Raw genomic sequence first — 19,381 nt, forward strand, 5'->3', positions numbered from 1 at the left:
ACCCACCCTCTGTGCCCTTCCACCCTCCCTCTGTGCCCTTCCACCCGTCCTCTGTGCCCTTCCACCTGCCCTCTGTTCTCTTCCACCCGCCCTCTGTTCCCTTCCACCTGCTCTGTGCCCTTCCACCCACCCTCTGTGCCCTTCCACCTGCCCTCTGTTCCCTGAACCTGAGCAGGCTCCCACCGGCTTGTTGGCCAGGCTTTTGTTAACTCGTGGCAGCCAGGGGGAGCTGCGATCACCTGTCTCCTAAGGAGCGTCGTGCGCATCTGAGTGAGCTCATTCATCACGTGCCGGCTTCATAATTTTCCAGCAGCTTCCCAGGAGCCACGCGGGGACTGGGGCCAGAGAAGGGGCTCGTCCAGCGTCCTCTCCAGGCCGAGGACGGCGTGCTTCTGCGAGCGCTGGAGCCGGGCAGAGATGTGACCACATGGTGTGGTTAGAGGAAGACACACTGCTCAGGCCCAGAAAGGAGACTCTGGTCTGCATTTTATTTTTCCTCCCATTGGCTGGAAGTGATCATTCCTCCGGAAGCAGTCGTCAAATGACTGAAGGTAAAAATCAAGTCTCAAGTTCAAGTTCAAGTGCACAATGTATTTACAGTCATGGGCATCACCGCCTACTGCTGGTTTTTGTTATCATGCTTGAGATGACAACTCATTGGCACATCGTCCAGATCCAATCACTTAGAACGTATAGCATAACCTTCTCTCCCCAAATCCACAGCTTGAACTGCTTCCTGGCGGCTCATCAGAGCTCTCCATCCAGAGGAAGGTCCCGGTCGACATGGGCCCCTGTCCCAGTTAGGGTTTAGGGAAGAGCTTTACATTCTGAGCAGTGAAAGCACGAGCCTGTACCTGCTGTGCTCCAGGAGAAGGTCCTCTCAAACAGTAACACGTGGAGAACCCAGCACTGTGTACAGATGACCTCTGTCCAAGGTCACAGGGTCTCTCTGCAAGCACATACATGGACTCTTCGTATTTTTCAGCCCGGACTACCTGCGCTAGTCTGCAAACCTGCACCTTCACATCCAGAAACAAAAATAATTCAAAATAAAACTGACCAGCGTGGATCCTGGGGGACTTCTGCCTTGACTGTGTGGTAACATAGGAACAATGTTGCATTTTTCAGTGTGGTTTCCGCTCCGGAGATTTTATAGGTCAACACTGCAGCACTGTGTTAGTCCCCTGGCCGCTATGATCACCTGCCAGCAAGTGTGGTGGCTGGAAGACGACAGCAATGTATCCCTGCATCGTCCTGGAGGCTGGCAGGTGTGACTAGGCAGGGTACCCCTGCGTTACCCTGGAGGTGAAAGCCCAAGACAGGCTGAGAGAAGAGGTGTCCCTGAAAGCTGGTCGCCAGGTGGGTGAGGACCAGGTCCGATGCCTTCTTCTTTAGTGAAATCTGTAGTAATTATTCCCAGCCATCTTGGAAAGAACCTCATCTTCCCAAACTCTTTCTCCATCAGCATAGACATGCACGGCCTCTGTTGGCTTGTCTTTGTGCCATACCATATGCAGGCCATTCATCTTTTATGAAATGTCCTAGACGAGTATTTTACTTCAAAGCGGAGACTGGTGAGACCAAGCAGGTCTCCACCAGCCTGTGACACAGATACTCTGCCGTGGTGGCAAATACACAGAGGGTCTCCATGGAGATCGTCTGACGTTTCATTCAGTGCCCACAGTTGTGTGAATAGGCTGAACTTGAAGACCTCATTCAGTGTCATGTCTGTCACTTACCAGCAGTGTGGCCTTTTGATGGGTTAGTTAGCCTGCTAACCACCACCATGCATTACTGCTACGGTCAGGACAGCGGTTACCATGGCCACTGCTGCAGTTACTGGAGTCACCACCACCATTAGTGCTGCCCCATCACCACTATGACCGCCATCATTGAGAGCAGTGGGGGCGAATCCTCCATCATCTGTGGAAATGGCTTATCTAGCTATGAAAAGATGCCTCATTTGGAGAAAACCCTTATACACCTTTTAAAAAAGCAGTACGTAAGAGAGAACGCAGCATGTCTTTAGATAGCCAGTGGGCCTAATGTATTTAAAATCTGATTCCGTTTCTCCAGATTAAGTTTACACGAGACACTGAGGAATGTGACATTGACAGGAAGTGAGGCATATCTGTGTCTCAGGGCACCACTGCGTCCAGTCTTGTGACATGGCTGATACAGCAGAGTCCACTGGCAGGCCCTGTTGTGTTACACACTGCTGGCTGCCCACGTGCCATCCCTTGCACGTGCACATAGACACACTTGTCACACATGCACACCACACTTCTAAGGGAAGCGGAGCTAGGGGTATTTAATGCCGACCTATAGATTTGGAGTAACTAATAAGGCTGCATTAATGTCCTTTTATTCATTTTCATTAGCACGAACACCATTATAATTGACAGTAATTTTACAGCTACTGTCTTGTCCTAATAGAGCACGTTTCCGGGCGAGTGTGGGGAATGTGCTAGAGTGTGCAGGACTGCTGCGAGATGCTTGTCCAGTTCGTGGGTTCCTGCCAGCCCAAGGGGACACACAGGTAAGACCCGGGCTGCTGCGGCCTCCCTTGCCTCCTCTCCTCTGACCAGTTGGTGAGGTTGAGGGTGTGTGTGCACACTGCTTGAAGGTATGCCGTTGCTGGGGAGTTCTACCGGAAGGTTCCGGGGTCACCTGCTTGGGGAGCTGGAACCTTTTCTTATAGTGAGAGTTTTCCCCACAGATTTTCAGGGACTCCCGTCCTGGAGTCAATAGGAATGTGACCTTGTCTGTGCACATAGTGACTGTGGTTTGTGGTCTGCATAGTTTAAAATGCATGGGCCCACAGGACCCTCTGAAAGGTGTGAAATTTCCTCTGTGGCAGGAAAAAATTTGAATATTTCACTTTATAACCTGATAATGACATGGTTCCTGGTACTGGTAAGGATTGTCATTGCTTTAGAGGACATGGGACAAGGGGACTTTGGCAGAATATGGTCATTTTTTTCCTTCATATTATGCATCTTTCACTGCTATGGTATCCAAAATAAGGCAAGTTTTATACTGGTAAAAATGCAGATTATTTTCATCACTTTTTATTTGACTTTATCTATTGAGGACCATTTTCCTTATGCCCCAATAACACACTTAATGTCTCCTGCAGCACAAGTCTGCTGCAGCTGATAGAGCTCTGTCTGTCTGTCCACAGTGGTGTCTTGTTCTCATTTTTAAAGAATGCTTTTATTGGGTCTAGGATTGTAGGTTGAGATTCATTTTCTATCAGCATTTTAAAGATACTGTTTTATTGTTTTTTTATCTTCCCAGAACCAGCTACTAGTCTTAGTTCCCCTGTATTATTCTTTTATTTTCTGACTGCTTTTAAAGATTTTATGTATGTATGTATGTATGTATGTATGTATGTATTTATAAGCCGTTTTACTGCTGAGCGGAGAACTTAAGAAGATCCTTCTTGGGCCATAATATGCATCTTAGGTCTGTAGTTTGATGCTCTTCAACTGTCCTGGAGAGTTTCTTGCCTTAGTTATTGCCTTTTTAAAGGTTATGTCTTAGGTACGTCAGACTTCCTCACTCCGTCTCTGACCTGGCTTGTATTTTCCCACTGGGATGGTTACTTGCATGTGTCAGGTTGGCTGGTCTATGGTGCCCAGTTGCTTCGTCAAACACCAGGCAGATGTTGCCGTGAGGGACTTTTAGGTGTAACTGATGTTTGAATCAGTAGATGTGGAGTAAAGCGATGACTGTCCCCTATGAAGGTGGGTCTCATATAATGAGCTGACAACCCTAGAAGCAAGGAGTGTGGTTCCTTGAAGAGGAAGGAGTTCTGCCTCCAGACTATCCTTGGACACAGCTACAATGTCATCTCCTGCTGGAATTTCCAGGCTGCTGGCCTGCCCTGCAGAGATCAGACTTGCCAGTCCCTGCATTCGTGCGAGCCAGTCCCTTAAAATAAATCCCTCTTTTCTAGTAGGAAAATGAACATACTGTTTCCTATTGGTTCTGCTCTCTGGAGAACCCTACCTAATGCACCTTCTTTCTGTTTCTCTGCTGCATTCAGGATCTTTGTCAGGGGGATGTTCCAATTTACTAATTCTCTCCTCAGCTGTGTTTAACTTGCTATTCAACCTATCCACTATTACACAAATTGTTTTATTTTCTTTACTTCTGAAATTCCTATTCAGTTCTCTTTTTTTTTCTTTTTTTGGCTTCTATCTCCCCCCTGCATTTTCCTTCTTATTTTTTTTTAAGATTAAAAAAATGTTTATTCATTAAAAAAAATTTTTTTTAATCTTTATTCTTGAGACAGAGAGAGAGAGAGAGAAGGAGAGGGGCAGAGAGAGAGGGAGACAGAATCTGAAGCAGGCTCCAGGCTTTGAGCTGTCAGCACAGAGCCTGATGTGGGGCTCGATCCCACACACTGTTAGATCATGACCTGAGCCGAAGTCAGACGCTCAACTGACTGAGCCACCCAGGCACCCCTCCTTGTTTTTCACATCTCTTTTTCGCTGGTGAGTCTGCATCCGAGAACAGTGATCTCTGCAGCTGTGACTCCTTCCCCACTCTTGTGCCTGCTGGCTTTTTGTTAAAGTGGTCTTGTCTCCTCCCATGCCTGGTTAGTTTTTGCTCTGTGCCCGTGTTGTATTTCCATATTTTTTGTAGCATTATTTTGATCCAGCTCTTACAGGGGTTCCCTCAGTGTGAATTTGGGAATGGAGACAGTTTCACACTGCTCTGGGAACCCCTCAAGGGCCTGCTTACCTGGGTTCAGACTTGGTCCTGATTTAATCCACAGAAGCCTGGCCTCTGTCCTGAACCCCTTGGAGACTCTCCTCCTGCTTCTGGCCCCCAGGCTCTTCTCTGGCAGCCCCTCCCCACATTATCTCTCTTCCTGCAGGATTTTGCTCCAAAGTCACCCCCAGTGAGGTTTGTCCTCACCCTCTGGTTAATTTAAGGTCAAAACTCACTTTTAATCCTTTCTTTGCTTTATTTTTCTGCAAAGCATTTTCATTTTGTCCCCCCTGGAATGTAATCTCCCTGGGGCATGGGTTTTTGACCGTTTCATTCACTGCTGCATTCCCAGGGTGTAACTAACTGTCCGTGGTATGTCTAGGCAATCAATACATATTTGTTGAATGATTAAGTAAGTATGGATTATGTTGACCAACTTCTTGATGTTTGCATAAATGAAATGTATTGACAATGGAAGTATTTGCCTTAAATGGTAAAAATTTCAAGAGCAATGGAATTAAGGTTGGTGTTCAAATACTTTGGTGAACGAATTCCTTAAAATCATGGGGGAAATTAAATGTAACTTGACTAATATACAAGTATTTTTGGAAAAACTCCTCAGAAAACTAAAACAAGGTTTTTCTATAATTGTAAATTTATCATAAGCTATGTGCCATCTGATTTGCAGGGAGAGATCAGTGCTAATCTATGGAAATGTCTTATTAAATATTTGTTGAATCTAACATTTCAATCTTTAGGCAAAAATATTAGGATTGCCTTTAGATTATTCTAGCAAGATTTATAATAATCTTTTTCTAGCAAAGATTCCTTCAAGGGCTCAGGAGATAAATTTCTACTTCTAACAACCCCAAGACAAAGCAGCTGCTCAGATACACTTTTAAGCTCATGTGTTTTATCCTAAACATTTATGAAAAATTTGTAGGTTTTTCCATAATAAACCAGTGTTTATTTTAGTATAAAAATAATACCGCGAATTCGTTACCATCTGCATAAAAGACAATGTTTGCTCCTACCCCACTGGGTTGTTTTGCAAGACACTATTAATGACCATTAACTTCAGAAATTTCTCCTGAATTAAAGAGGCGCAGCTCTCCCCGTCAGATTCTACAGCTTGAGTGACAATACTTTGGAGACTGGAACTCACAAAAGCATGGCTATGCATGGCGACAGACCTCCTCCTCCATCCCACCCACTACTGCTCCCTAAAGAGAGGTGTCTGAGTGCAACCAGCAGGTGGTGTTGGGCAGGATTTACAGACTGTGTTGGTAGACATTTCAACACATTCAGCTCCTTGAGAAACATGGAGTCTGAAAAGGCTCTGACATGCCAGCTAGCCATTTTCACGCTTCTGGGAAGATGTGCACTGGGAAGGGAGACAACCGATGTCTGCTTATCACGATCCTGTGATTTCCATCACGTGCACAAGAACCAGGGGTCCGAAAGAACTCGCGGTTCTGACATCCAATTCCCTGCGTCCATCTCTTGGATATCATTTTCGTTGCCAAGACCTTGCCATGGGCTGTAAAACTAATTGTAAGTTTTATCTTCAGTGTGGACTACGAAGGCTCATTGTTGAAAACCAGATCCATTAAATATGCTGTTAAGAGGAATACAGAACCTGTGCATTCCACCCATATTTTCCGCCTTGGCTGGGATTCTTTTTCTTGATGAAGAAAAATAAACTTACCTTTGAGGTTGGAAGCTCAGACACACCATACCCCCGGTCTGGAAGAACAGGCTTCAAAGTCACTTTGTATGTCACTTTATGTTTTCCTAAAAAGATGAGTATTCAGAGCACAGATTTTTATTGATTGTCATCATCACCATTTTTTCACCATATCGAATATGCTGAGAAATGGGAAAGGCAAGCTCCTTTATGGTGGCTGCTCCCACCTGGTGATGTGACTCTTGCCGAAGGGTTCAGGCTGCTCGGCAGCCGAGGTGTGGACGTCCACATTGTGGTGTTTTGCCCGTAGGTATAGGCTGGTCTGTGCAGAATGTTTCAAGATCTCTTTGGAGGACATTAGTATACCCTATAACCGTGTCAATAGGGCATCTTTTCAGCTCGGCTGCTTCTTATTAACCCAGAACTGATTGAGCCCTAGCTAAACGCAGGACTCCTGCACTAATATGTGGGCTTCATCTTCTCAGGCAATTTTGCAAACTGACCTTGAGGGAATCTTCAAGCAGATTTCATGTGCTTGTTTGAGTGTGTTTCATTATCATCCTTATAGAAGATCTCTCTCTTTCTCTTCTGTTGCAAAAAATCCTGATGATTTCCTTTCAAAAGTTGGATGATTGGTTTTTAAATATCCATCAGAGCAATGCAGTCACTGCAGTTAAAAGCATGTAGGTGAGAAACCATGGCGTGGGCTTCTTTGCATCTCGGCAATAATAAAAATTGTATTTTATTTTTTTTAATGTTCATTTATTTTTGAGAGAGAGAGAGACGGAGTGCAAGTGCATGAGTGGGGGAAGGGCAGAGACAGAGGGAGGTGGAGCATCCGAAGCAGGTTCCCTGCTATCAGCACAGAGCCTGATGTGGGGCTGGAACCCACAAACCGTGAGATCGTGACCTGAGCCGAAGTCGGACGCGTAACTGACTGAACCATGCAGGTACCCCAAACAGTATTTTAAATAGGCATCTAAGTATAGACTGAAGTGTCTAGTCACTGTCCTGGTTGTAAATAGGGGTGACTACCCCTCTGGATGGCGGGGTGGGGGTTCACGTAGGTCTCAGGCGCTTTGCCACTTGATGATTTCAGATGTTCTGAATTTCTCTAATTACATTTTTAAAAAAATTCACTTGTGTCACATTTATAATTCACAATTCCTGTTTTCATCTATGTGTACATGTTCCAAGTTGAACTTAGGATTTTTAAAAAGCATTGCCAGAAGAATGGATGCTGGCAGTATTGTGTGGTACCCAAAGGATGAATGAAAAGCAGCCACTGGTGGAGGCTGGTAAGGATTTGCTTTCTGTATTCCTTGTGCTCATGGGGCTTAAGTAACTTCCTCACTGGGAGATGAACGTAGAGGACAGAGGCCACCCGAGGAGTTGGAAGCCTGGGAAAAGATGGCATGTGACACCCGTGCGGACAGATCAGAGTTCTCTCAGAGTTACTTAGGAACTAAGAACCTCACTGTGGTTTGTGGCGCCCCCGAGATGGGAATTTTGGACTTGAGCACCAAACCAGTAGTTCTAGATCTCCTGGGGTCCGCTCTGGAGCTGTGTTGGCAGTTCAACTGTAAGAAGTAAATATTCTTTGCCATTTTGAGGAAAAAAAAAAAGGAAAAATAAAAGAAAGAGGTTGAAACTGAACTACACCTGAACCTACTAACTTTAAAATAATAAATGTGGGGCACCTGAGTGGCTCAGTCAGTTAAGTGTCCCACTCTTGATTTCAGCTCAGGTTTGATCTCATGGTTCTTGAGTTTGAGCCCCGTGTTGGGCTCCGCACTGACAGTGCGGAGCCTGCTTGGGATTCTCTCTCTCCCTCTCTCTCTCTCTCTCTGCCCCTCCCCATACCCCCCTCTCAAAATACATAAACTTAAAAAAAAATAAATGTAATTTCATAAACTTTGACGCTGGGCGAGCTGGCAGTGAGCCTCCAGGGCTGTGCGAGCCCTGGGCTGGTTTGCCGCTCCCATTTTGCATTATTAATTTTTATGGGATTAAAAATATAGGCATCAGTTAAATGGTGCGGGCCACGGGATGCAGTGTGGAAAGATGAAAGAGCTTAGCTCTGTAGTCAAGCTGAGTTCGAATCCTTGCCCCATGTCAATGGATGGAGCATCACAGCAAGTGACTGAATTTCTAGGAGCCTCTTCCCACACCTGTGACATGGAGACGGTTGGTGTGATGAGGCGTCGTGTACCGTGTTTGTTGAGAAGGACTAGTGGCCGAGTGTCCTTCCCTCGTGTTGGCGGTGTGGCCGCTCCCAGAAAGAGACTCGACTGCTGTGTCCTCACCGCTCTGTGCAGACCGGGCCCCTCAGGCGCTCGCCCCCCAGCAAGACCGCCCACAGGCCCGTCAATGCCCGGAATCGGTTCTGGTTCGAGTCAAGGGCCCTGCAGTATTGGGCACAGGGTTTCGAGTGAGGATGGTGCTGAGGAAACCCTGCCTTGCTGATCGTGTTACCTTGGCCCCTGGGACAGTGGTGAAGAATGGACCCCCACCACAAAGGAGCGGCCCTGGGGACCAGCAGAGAAAGGTGACACCCTAAAAGATGGTGACTGTCCTGCGTTCCTGGACAGACTCTGTGACCCCGTTTCAGATGAAGTGTGCAGACCTTCAGGCCTTGCTGAAGTGTGCAGACTTTTGCATGGAAGGCTCCCTCCCTGGACACATGGAGCCCCCGGACTCTAACATGGTCACAGGGATTTGAGGACAGGGGACACAAGTTTTGGACCCAGGCTGATTTCAGACCTACTGCCTGAGGGCCACACCTCCTCCCTCAGCAACAGAGAGGTGGTTCTTGGCTCAGGGTCTGGGGTCCTAAGAACGGGATCTCACGTGTAATGCAGTGGGGACCTGACTGGTCACGCCAGCCCAGCCCCAGGCTCTTCCTGGAGTAGCAGGTGTGAGGTGCTGCCTGTGGTTGGTGGTCGGTGTGCAGAATGAACAAACGTGGAGGTATCTTTTCTTAAATCCGTGCCAAGTGTCATAAAGCGCTGCTCATGAACCGTGCCTGCTCCCACTCCTACCCCATGGGGCACTATTATCACCCTGATAATGTCATTTAGAGAAAGTTCAGAATCCTGGGAGTGAATCTCCGGCCCAGCTCTGAGCCGCAGCACTGAACACCTCTAATTTTCCTGTTTCTCTCCCAGGTGATCTAGTCTAAGACTTAAGCTGGCGTTTCACCGCGTGGGCACCGCAGACCCCCAGTTACAGTGGTCAGGTGGTGCGCTGCGTCCTGGTGTGTGCCCCCCTCTGAACGCTGCCCACTCCTGCCCGCGGGATGCACCGTGACCCTCTTGTTTTGTTTTGGATCTTTGTAACTTTGCTCGCTAAATCTTAAATAGCCGTTGGCCAAAATGGGTACAGTGTGCCCGAGTAAGGACCCATGGGGCGGGCCGATGGGAAGGCATTGGTGTGCGTCTCCGGGGAGGGTTTTCTTACCGCTGAGGAGGGGCCGGTTGTGCCGGTAGGAGGTCGGCAGCTGGCCGATGTCCTCGGTCCGGTGGCTCATCACCCGGGAGAGATGGCCGGTGTGGTGCAGACTCCCCACGATGATGCTGTGCAGGTACACGGGCTCGATGAAGTGGCAGAGCAGCGCACCCTGCAGTCCCAGCACATTCCACCTGGAAGGAAAGGGCGTCAGCGCGGTGCCCCCGAAGGTGGGTACCCTCTGTGCCCCCAGAGCAGCCCCCCTTTCCTCCTCCCCTTCCCATAGGGCACTGGCTGTGAGAGCCCCCCCTCCCCGCCAGCCCTCCACCTGGGGCCGCTGTGCGAACCCCCTCCCCTCCTGCCCTCCGCCCCGGGCTGTGGGGGCTGTGACCCCCCATCAAGCAGGCCAAAGGACAAGCTCCTTGGCACACGGACCAGGAGCAGCCCCAGCTTGGGCGACTGATGGTTCTGAGCCCCTCGATGCTATGCAGGGGTCTGATGGGGGGGCTCTGCATTTTAATGAACGCGGCTTCCTTTTCTGGAAAATGAGTTGTTAGATGGATCGGAAGCTACATATTCTTCTCAGGGACTTGAAATTAGGTTAAAAAAAAAAAAAAGACAGTGTCCCCAAAGTAAATCTGAATTTTTCTTTACGTGAGCAGGGAAATATCAGAAGGGAGTTTATTTATTTCAGTTTAGGGAAAAATGCTTTCTCCTCCTTTTGTCCTCAGCAGTCAGAATGACCTGTTGTGTGGAAATTAAATGACATTAATAAATGGCCCTGTTTTGCTCTGAGGAAGATTGTGGTTTTAGAAGCCCAGAGCAGACATGAAGGACAAGGCCGCTCTCCTGTGACATAAATATAGCCCTGGGCAGGTGTTTTTGCTTCTGCAAGCAAAGATGACAGCAGCATTTTAAGACTTTTCCCCCTAAACTTGGGTGGTACAAGGTTACATGTATCTGTTTGAGGCAACGGTTTGTGGTTTCCACTGTAAATAACGTGTTTCGAACCCAACCCACCCTCCGTCAGAGGCTGACATTATGCAGCTAATTTCTTACATCATTGTTCTTTTCATTAATTAACATTTCTCCGCTGTTAGAGCAATTACTGTGGTGCCTCCACGCTGTACATTTCTTTTCATGATTAATAAGGAGTCATTATATTTCCCTTTCCTGAAGCAGTCAATTAACACAGAATTCTTTCCATTAATTACCGCATGTTTAAAACCAGCATGCCCTACCTGGAGAGCAATCTGCTCCGAGAACCTGTGACACCAATCGCTTTAAAAAGTTCTCTTTAAATTTTATTCCGAAAACACAAGCAATTTAGCTGGCGATATTAATTTGCCTCAGAAGCATCACAGTGAATGAGAGACATGTTTTAATCTCATGCAAGAAAAGGCAGCCATCTGGCGGGCGGGAACCGAGAGAGCGAGTCTCCTGCTCTCCCCGCAAACGCGGGTCATTAAAGTAATGTGTTCATCTACATAAAACTCAAATGGAATATAAAAGGTAATATTTATATACAAACAATTTAGTCCTACAATTTAAACAGTCATTGGTTTTATGAAACATTTACTTTAGTCTATCAGATTTGCATAACTTCACTTAAAAAATAATTGTGGTCATTTCTGTAAGTCACATCATTTCTTTTAGAAAGGCCTGAAACTGCTGTCCTTTGGAGATATCTGTGTATCTATGTATCTATATATGTGTCTATCATCCATCTATTATCTACCTATCAATCTATCCATCTATCAACGTATCCATCATCTATTATCTATGTATCTATCACCTATCATCTGTTTAGCTAGCTATTATCTAATTTTAAAAAGTACATGTGGCAAAGTTCTGAAGGAGCACACATTTCTGAAGGCCGCACGTGTACTTCTCACTACTTTGTAGGAGTCCCTTCACTTGATGATGTCGCCTCTGCCCAGGCTTCTGTTCCCACCTGACTGTACAAGCGGGCACACCAGCTGGGGCCCTGGGGAGGCTGCCTTTCCCTCACTTTTCACTGATGAATTACAGAATTTCCACAAAATCCCGGAGAGGAGGTACATGAACTTTCCATGGAAGGAACACTGATGTTTTTGAGGGATTGGGTTCCTTCCCTTAAATCTGAGACTGTATTTCTGGGCAGGGCCAAGGACACACCAGAAAGTGAGGACAAATTCAACAGAGTCACTTCATTTGGGATTTCAAATACCTCCTTCCCAGATTTGAAGGTACACCAAGAAACAGAGAGACAGCTCATGTAGTGAGTAATCCCTTTCACTCTGGAGGTGTGCAATATTTGTGGTTTAAGTGTATGCTTTACTCCTGACCCACGTGTAGGCTCTCCTGCTTTGGGAGACACTCTTGCAGCAAGGGTCATAGACATAGTAAATCGCAGTAACGAGGCCAGGTCGCCATTGATGGGATGGCAAAGCGCTCCGGGACGCAGGCGGCTGAAGTGGTGTCTGTTATCTCTCTGACCGCTAGTGAAGTTTGAACATTCCTTATGAATTAAAAGCAGGTAAATGGACATTTCCCCCATTGATAACAAAGTGCTTGCTTGAAATAAGCCAAGTCTTGAACAAGAAAATTAGTACTTCCGGAAGAGACAGCGCTATCCTGTGGGCCATCCAAGTATTGGTGCTGAACAGACTTCTGGAACATATTCAAGTGGTTCTGAGTCTGTGGGATCGTCAAAAAAAACCAAATACCTTCTATATCTGGTTCCCTCTCAATAACCTTTATAATAAAGAGAAAATCAGCCTTCTTCTTATCTGGCTATAGGAGTTTAAACTCATTCAGCTAACCTGATCAATAATACCAAATGTCTTCCTGAACATAAACTGGGGAATTTTCAGTGTCCAGGATCGAATGAATATACCTCTCCTTTTGTTCAAACAGCTGATATTTCTGCAATGTTGACAGAGAAAAAAAATCCCTTGTATGGTTTTCAGTATAGATAATCCCTCGATAAATATCTTTTTGTCTGTTTGTCAGTCACGGAATACGGAAATACCAGAGATAAGTGGAGGCAGCGCCTTGGGAAAAGCTGCCTTTCTTTCACCAGGAGATGCCGTCTCCATGTTCAGTTCAAGTTGTGGCTTCTAAGGACCAGCGGAAACAGTCGCAGGGGTGAGCCCTCTGAGCCCTGGCTCAGGTGGTCACTGCTGGTGTGCGCCTGGCACATGAGACAGGATGGTGATGACTGTTACATACTGTGGACAGTTGGGGTCCTTGCCTACTGTTTTTGCCACTTTGATGTGGCCCTGTGGGGAGATGTAACTCTGTAAAATTACAGTGAGGTCCGTGGTACCGTCTTCAAGTACCATCAGAGACGTACACTTACTTGGCATAAAAATAGGCACACAGATCAATGGAACAGGATAGAGAGCCCAGAAATAAACCCATGCTTATACAGTCAATTCATTTACAACAAAGGGTCTAAGAATACACAACGGAGCAAGAACAGTCTCTAATAAATGTGCTGGAAACACTGGAGAGCTACATGCAGAAGAATGAAACCAGACCACTTCCTGACACCATACCCCCAAATCAACTCAAAATGGATTCAAGACCATCTCCTTATGGATCCCGGCCCAGGAGTCCATGAAGGGGAACCCGGTCTCAGCCCACAGTCTGGCCGAGCTCCTAGCGGATCGTCAACACCAGCTGGCCAGCCATGTGAGCGTGCCATCTAAAGGGGGCCCTCTGGCCCCAGGGAGCTGCCCTGGCTGACCCCATGGAGCCCAAATGAGACATCCTCTTGAGCCCCCGTCCCCCACATTGAAGGTCTGCACACAGAACAAATGACTCGTTTGAGGCCACTAGGTTTGGGGGTGGTTGTTACAGACAGTGGACAAGCCTTGTGCAATCCACTGCATTTTCCCAGGTGACCTTGCTCCCAGTAACCCCTCAGGAAGTCTGGTTATGTCATGGCGACCAGGGTAGCCCTGACAGTGCAGGACCGTGTGCAGTGGATGTGGGCTCTGACTGCAGACGTAGGGGACACAGGTGCCCTGGAGGTCAGGTTGGGGTCAGGACGATGTGCCGCTTCTGTGTGTTTTCAGCTGGAAGAAAGTCTGCTTCACATGGTGTCTTGTTTCTGTGCTCTGAAACCTACCTGGGAAGTGTCCTCCCTCTCGACATGACATTTCTGGCTCCATCTGCCCCTGACAGACTGGTACACTGTGAACGCTTTCACCAGACAGACAGCAGCTCTGTGACTAGGTCGTTCCATTCTTGGTCCTGACAAGTCCTGCATATGGGGGGCAACGGTCTCTAGGGTGTGTGGGGTTTCTAGTGCCGAACGTGGGCTCTGTGCTGGGGCTCTGGCTGACTCTCAGAGCTGGACTCCATGACCCCCCTTACAGGGGCTGCATTTGGCCCCTTGGCTCCTGGGGGACAAACGTCACATGTTACTTACTCTAGGGATTATCTTTTCTTTTGTGAAGATGGAAACTGTAAGGTGAAGAAGCTTCCAACACTGTGTGTGCCACACAGGCTCTTTCTGCACAGACCTGTGCTCAAGGCTGTTGCTTCTCAAGTCCCTGGGCCCAGTGTCCTTCTCTCAGCCCCATCACCAGGACCCCCAGCACGTCCAGCCAACATCTGTACTATTCATGAGATGTCTGTGGTCTGGCCTGTACTGCCACATTGTCAACATGCTCTTGGTATTGTCTCCTGTGGGCCAGCCAGGTCTCTAGCTTGTTTTGCAGAAACTGAGTTCCTCAGCCCTTTTCAGCATCCTGGGGTGGATGGCTGTGGATGGTGGATTGATACTCACATGTGTGCCTGCCTTAGCTGTTGTTGCAAAAGCAGTGGAGGCAGCAGACACACAGTGTCCCTGACTGTTGCTCCTACTTCTCTGTTGGATCCATACTATTGAATTTATCACTAGAGATTAGGTAAGACTGGTGCAGAAGCTATAGTAAGGTTATCACACAATCTCTGGTACAGGAGGTGTGAGAGGATTGTTAAACCAGGCTGCAAGCATTCTGGGGTTGGGTATCTAGGAAGCACCTGTTTTACAAGGACCTGTATTCCGAGACTGGAAAATGACCAACACCTCCAGTTGATTTCTGCAGAGCTGGTGAGGCTGGTGAGACTTCAACAAGACGAACACCATAGATGGGAGGTGGGGGTGGAGCACAGCCATAGATGGGGGGCTGGGGCAGGAAGGGGGGTGCTGGGACAGGGAGGCAGGGGGACGTAGCCATAGATGGGGGGCTGGGGTGGGGAGGTGGGGAGGGTGGCATGGCACACAGAGAAAGCATTCATCACATCTGGAATCTAAGTTTAGAAGTCAGACAGTGCCTCACTCCCCAGAGAACAGCTATAATTTTTTACAGTTCATTTTTATGGAGAAAGTTTTAATCTGTTCATTTAAAGACACATTGTGATCAATAATCAAGCTCAGGTACTTAAAATTAGAAACCATATCTAAAGGAACATTAGTTCCAGAAGATTTAGATTTTTATGTGCCGCTAACTTTGGATTCTCAGAGGCAAAGGCAAAAAGCATGGCTTTGGTTTGCCTATCCTTCTGGGAGGTGGGCGTTTGCCTGTCGGCGAGGCTGTAGATGGCGGACGAGCAGACCCTGCATTCAGGACAGTGCACCATGGCAGTGGCATTGGTGCCGTCTGTCTCTCCCGTCTCGCGGACGTGCAGTGTTTGCTGTTCGATCTTTTTGAAGGGAAGTTGCACTGCTCTTTGCTGTGCTGCTACGCAACGTCAACTTGTGGTTTTGAAGGTCAGCTTTCATTGACCCAGTGAAACGACTCATTTCCCGCAGTTACACCCAGGCTTTACCATGGCGATCTTGAAGGGTGCATTTTGGGAATTGACTTTACTATGACTTTCTCTGGTTCCATAATTTCCAAGGAGCAAATGAATTGGTCTGAGTAATGCCTCTTACCTGGTTGTTCTGGTCTTCTGGGGCCCTGTGGCACACACCACAAACCGGGGGGTTTCTTACAGTCCCAGAGGCCAGAACACTGAAGTCAAGGTGTGGGCAGGGCTGTGCAGCCTCCAGAGGCTCTGAGAGAGTCTGTGCCAGGCCTTTCTTGGATCTTCTGCTGGCTTCTGGTCATCCTTGGTGTTCTCAGCTCGTGGACATATCACTCCAGCCTCTGTGTCCACCCCCACATGGAATTTTCCTCTGTGTGCCCTCTCCTTGTCCCCAGCTCCCTTTGCCTGTCTCTTATGAGGATCTAGAACCAGCCTGAATAACCCAGGGTAAGTTCCTCCTCTCATGCTTGCCTGAGTCCCATCCTGTAAGGGCACATTCACAGGTTCCGGGTGTGAGGACACCTGAGTCCCATCCTGTAAGGGCACATTTGCAGATTCTGGGTGTGAGGACATGGAATATTTTTTTGGAGGCTACCATCCAGCCCAGTGCACCTGCCGTGGCCCACCCGGAGGTCCCAGCCTGTCTCGTTTATGAGAACCTTCTGTTTCCCCTCTGCCATGGTGGGGTCTATGACCCACGGAGGGGAGTATATCTGAATACATACTTGGAGATTTGGGAAAAAACTTTTGTGTGCAGACATTAGGGGAAACATTCTTCCCAGTAGCAGTCAGGTGGGAGCATCCCAGATGACCAGCGACGAGAGCATGCTGATGGATGGATTGCTCTGAGACAGACTGCAGGGCGCCATGAGCACAGGGTGGATAAGGGATGGCCAGCCATCTGCCGCAGCCAGGCCTGCACACGGGATAAGGGATGGCCGTCTGTCCACCTGTGCACAGCAGGAACTGTGAGCAGAGGCAGGAGGCTCTGGGTAACAGAGCAGAAGCTTGCGGCTGTCTTCTGGGTCTGCTGGGGTATCACCAGTGGTTTCTTCTCTGCTTTCCACCTTGTTCTCCTATCTCTTCATTGGGTTTGACTTTGTCATGGAGGGGAAGCCTCTCCGCGTGGTTGGGCTTGCTCTGAGCTCTTCCTCGGCAGTAGGGGGTGTGACTGCTTGGTCTTGATTCTGCTCAGTTGCCCCCATCTGGGGGCCGCCTCCAGCCGGGAACTTTGTGGTTTGGTTTGGTTTTCCGTGCAAAGCCAGGTCATCCACACGGGATTGACCCCCCCCCCCCGCCCCCAGTCTGGAGCACTGGGACCACTTTTATCAAGATAGCATTTATGCCATTTCTACAGAATCTACAAAGAAGAAATTATTTCATTTTCAAAAGACTTTGATGACCCAAGAATTTTCCTAGTGATTCTGATGACTTTGTTCCCAGCAAAAGAAACCACCTTTCGTTTTGTGCATGTTCAATGTCAAAATTATGTTTTAAGGGAAAAAAATTAGTCTGTATCTCCATATTTCAAGGTTCTGGGGTGTCTTTTCCCATCAAAAGGGCAGCAATACTCTGATTTGCAGTGTTTGTCTTTTGGGCTTGGGGTAGGGGTCCATCAGGTGCCTCCCACCACTGCGCAGGATACCCCAGGCCTTACTTCCAGAAGGAGCTGAGCATGAGCTCCATCAGGCAAGGGACCCACCTGTGTCCAGAATGAAGCCTTCAGGAGAGGAGATGTGGTTAGCTGTGTTAACTCGGGCACACACGCTTCTCAGGTCCCGGGTCCCCTGCCTTTGGACAGGAGTTTAATGGAATGACATCACCATACCAGCAGCTGCCCTGTTTCACCTTGGACGGTTGCTTGAGCACTGGACTTACTGAGAGAAACCGTATGAGGTTTCCATCTGTAGCTGTGGCCTTTGTCCACTCTCTCTGCATCCTGGGCCCAGAGCCTTGCCAGCTGCTCAGCTTGTGTGGTTTCACTCTACAGGCGTGGCTGGGTGCCGCCCCTCCACTGTCCCAGGCCACAGAAGCCCTGCCCTCCTGGCTGTGACACCCCTGCCCCTGAGATGCAGGAAACCTCGCTGGGCACAGGCCACCTGGCTCCTGGCCAGGCGCTGGCCACCCTCCCATGTTCTCCCCTCTGCAGCGCAGGGCAATCGACAGGGAGGGGACCCCAGCCTGCATATCTAGTGGTAGGAAGTCTGTGCTTCTGAGCCCATCGTCCCCTCACAGGGCTGGACTCGGTTCATTGCTGCTGGGCAGTCTCGGTGAGCCAGCAGCACCGTCCACAGCCCCTTTCTGTCTCGAGATGGCTACATGAGCATTACATCCGTGGGCACCTGCCACACTGTGTGTTCCACAACCCCGGCGGGGGGCCCAGGGGTGCACATGATTTCTACTCACTCCCTTATATGTAGCGTCTGCTGGGGGGACGAGGCATAAAACAGGCCACTTCCATGAGACAAGACTCTTCCCAGGTGAAAAATGGTCCTTTGAGGCCAACAAGTACTGATGTATAACCAGCGTTGTTCTTGCTGCTCAGAGGCGGGTGGGAGATCTCTAGGTGACATAGGCGGGGTTCTGCCTGTCACTGAGCCTCAGATCCTTGGGGGGTGGTGGTGGTGGTGTTTCAGGTCGATGGGGGACCAGGCTGAGTGAGCCCTGAATCGTCTTGAAGGGTAGAAAAGTTGCCTGTGGACAGAGGGATGTACACAGGAGCTCCCATCTCTGAGGAGGGCTGAGCCCCTCTTGTAATGGGCAGAATTAGTTATGTGATTTCCAGAGAATCCTAGAGGGCTTGTGGAAGAGAGTCATATTGCTGGCCTTGGGGGGATTGACCTTCTCTGTAGGGAGGCTCTTGTCCTCGTGGGGAACAGGGGCACTCGGTCATCTTGCTCGCCCAGGATGTGGCTGCTGCTGCAGGGCTGTGGCAGGGTGAGGTGGGGGGTGGTCTTCAGGCAAGGCCAGAGGACACAAAAGACCAACTGGAAGCCGTAGAGAATACACAGGCAGTGTGAGCACTTATCCAATGGCTGGAATCCAGGAAATGTGTTCACAATATCTTATGGCTCATTTTAAACCACTGTAAAAATTTCAAGCTTTCTATAACATGTTGTGCTGTAAATCCGTGTTTACACTCTTACCGCTGACGTTGTAAAATGACGTCAATTGTTAGTCACGAAATCGTACTCAGGGTATGTATGGTGCTTTAATTTACATTGCTTACATGGCATTGATCCAGAAGTGACTCCTGTGTATTGGTTTTGATCTCTGGGAGGAGAGAACTAATGTTGCTGTGCTGGTTGTTTAGGTCTTTAGACATAGGCGGCTCCCTGTTCATTACACACGGATATCAAGGGATTTGCAAATCTGTCTGGTGGATGCACTTTCTCTACCTTAATTAAAAATACAATTTTATTCATTTATTTTTATCTAAATACAGAAAAGTCACATGTGATAGGTGGTTAAGTCAGCCGACTATTTCTGTTTCATGGCTACTCGACTACAACTCCACCTGCGATTGGAGAAACTTCTGAACTACTGTGTGGACACAGCTTGTGGGTCCAAGCAGCTTTGGGGTCACACCCTTGGGATGACAGTCAGCAGTTAGACTTACTTGTCTGTGACCCTTCCTGACAGTCTCTGGGCAGCACAAATAACCGTTAGTGTTGGCAGCCGGTGGGCAGTGTGAGGGGTCAGCGGAGGCTGGAGCCCTGCATTTGACAGGCCGTCTGGGCC

The 19,381-nt window shown here is 48.4% G+C and overlaps 1 protein-coding gene across 1 annotated transcript in view; it reads right to left on the reverse strand.

Annotated features, from left to right (window-relative positions):
* Positions 1–19,381, reverse strand: part of ADARB2 (adenosine deaminase RNA specific B2 (inactive)) — a 417,306-nt gene that overhangs the window by 8,752 nt on the left and 389,173 nt on the right. Inside the window, exon 8 of the mRNA XM_049626747.1 lies at positions 9,869–10,050. Within this exon, the coding sequence (XP_049482704.1) occupies positions 9,869–10,050 (182 nt within the window). The remainder of the gene's footprint in view (positions 1–9,868; positions 10,051–19,381) is intronic.

The sequence above is a fragment of the Panthera uncia genome, chromosome B4, assembly GCF_023721935.1.
Source record: "Panthera uncia isolate 11264 chromosome B4, Puncia_PCG_1.0, whole genome shotgun sequence".
Taxonomy (NCBI): domain Eukaryota; kingdom Metazoa; phylum Chordata; class Mammalia; order Carnivora; family Felidae; genus Panthera; species Panthera uncia.